This window comes from Myotis davidii, unplaced genomic scaffold (assembly GCF_000327345.1).
Source record: "Myotis davidii unplaced genomic scaffold, ASM32734v1 scaffold4902, whole genome shotgun sequence".
NCBI lineage: Eukaryota > Metazoa > Chordata > Mammalia > Chiroptera > Vespertilionidae > Myotis > Myotis davidii.
Window position 1 is genome coordinate 14130 of NW_006293311.1, and position 2038 is coordinate 16167.

At 54.3% G+C, this 2038-nt stretch overlaps 1 protein-coding gene across 1 annotated transcript; it reads right to left on the reverse strand.

Moving 5' to 3' along the window:
- Positions 1 to 235: 235 nt before the first annotated feature.
- On the reverse strand, positions 236 to 1995 carry LOC107183625 (spermatogenesis-associated protein 31A6-like). Its single transcript, XM_015566048.1, is given in 4 exon segments — positions 236 to 543; positions 776 to 1111; positions 1114 to 1316; positions 1318 to 1995. Coding segments are annotated over 4 exon segments (1197 nt in total). The 5' UTR covers positions 1668 to 1995.
- Positions 1996 to 2038: the final 43 nt, after the last annotated feature.

Here is a 2038-nt window from a genome sequence, read left to right on the forward strand (position 1 = left end):
ATAATCTCAAGATCTATCCCTGTTGTTGCAAATAGCTGAATGTAAATGAACAGATAAGAAAAGCAAAAATTCATAGACACAGATAACAGTATGGTGGTTACCAGAGGGAAGTGGGTGGGAGGTAGTAAAGGGTAAAGGGAGTCAAATATTTGGTGATGGAAGAAGATTTGACTTTGGATAGTGGGCACACAGTGCAATATACTGATGATGTATCATAGAATTGTATACTTGAAACCTATATAATTTTATGGACCATTATCATCCCAAGAATGGGTGAGGCTTGAGCCCTTTTCAACTTAATGAGACTCATGGGCTTGAGGACTTTGAGGGGCAGGCCCCACCCGTGCTTCACCCAGAACTTTGTAACATGTGCTTCTAGCACCTTTTGAATGTCTGTATCGAGAAAGAAGGCCCCGTGGGAGGCGTTCATGCAGGGTTCCCAGCCATTTAAGATTCCCAGAGTTTTGGTTGCCATGTGAGTGTCAGTCTTGGCATAAGAGTGGTTGACAGGAAGCCAGGGTCCATGCACACTCAGAGTCTCCCCTCTGAAACGTCACTAGGGAGCTTTCTGAGCCCCTGGAGAGATCTTTTGGGACCTTCCCTGTATGGGGGCTTAGCTGGAGCCCCACGTTCTGTGCATCGTTGCTGCTTTCACCTGTGAGTGAAGTGGGCTGTGAGGGCTCATGCTTGTCCTTTGCCTGACATGTCAAAGGTAATTCGCTCTGATGTTGTCCTAGTTCTGGAGGTTCTCTGATCTTGGGGAACAGCTCTCAGCTGTGTTGCATATGTGAGTTTTGGAGATGTGGCTCCAGCTGCTTCCGGGGCTCAGGACTGATTGGAAAATTCTCAGGAAGGATGCTGTTCTTGGAAAGGTTGGAAGTGAAGATACTGAAGACTTCCTGAGATCTGTTGACTACAGAGGATAAATCCCACCCACTTTCTACTTGCTTCTGCAACAAGGGCCTTTCTGGATGTTGAATCTCAACTGGGATTAAAGAGTGTGGCTTATTCTGGGCTGGCGGGCATGATACTCCACAGCCCCTCATCTGAGGTGGAGAAGGTGGTAGGTTTGGTAGAGAGGATGGGAGATGGCCCCAGACCTGGAGCTGAGCAAAGAGAGGCCCCCAGCCTCTGCCTGTCTGTCTGTGGGGTCTTCCTGGAACGAGGCCTCCGGTGGGTGGTGAGACAGGCGCTCTTGCTGGGACTCCCACTGTGATGAGGCTGAGAGGCATGAGGCTTTGGCAGCCACCTGCCACCAGGACAGGGCTGAAATGGGACAGTTTGAGAGGCCAAGGCCTGAGATGGCTGGGGTGGGAAGCCGTCTGAGGTGTGTGTGGACATGAATTCTGCTGGGTGGGGCCCAGTGTCAGTGCCACTGAGTCACACTGGGGAAGAGTCAGAGTGGAGGCTGGTGGTGGGGAGGCAGAGGAGGCTGTGGGAGGTGGAGAGTGGGCCCCTGAGTCAGGGGGAAGTGAAGGGGAACAGGAAAGTGCAAGTGGCTGGGGTGAAAGGTCATCCAGGGGACGGAAAGGCTCTGGTGGCCGAGAGGCACTCAGGGATGAGCGGGAATGAAGGGAAACTGAGGAGTTGGTAGGGCCTGGTGACAAGGTGGAGGCCAGAGGTAATGGGCACTCAGTCACAGGAGCCAGAGAAGCCGAGGAGGACATGGTGGCAGCAGCATCTTCCACAAGCTCCCCACAGGGCCTATTGGCTCCAGCAGGCGCTGCTTTGCAGAACTCACCAGAGGGGTCTTGACGGGAGCACTGACGAAAGCTGCCCTGTTCAGGGGGCCTCTCCAGGTGGCTGCAGGAGATGGGGGCACAGGCTGCAGCCAGGAGCAGGCGGGCAGGCTGGGCGGGGTGGGCACCTGGGGCCCAGGGTCCTCTCCATGGCCCTGACACTGACTTCCCAGTGCTCCTTCTGAACCTCACCTCAGGGCCATAGCCACACCCTGTCCATGGCCCCTCCCAGGTCAAAGCCCTGAGGCCTAAGGTGACATCATAGGTTCAGGAGGGAAGAGGACCCTGGAGAGAAGGGG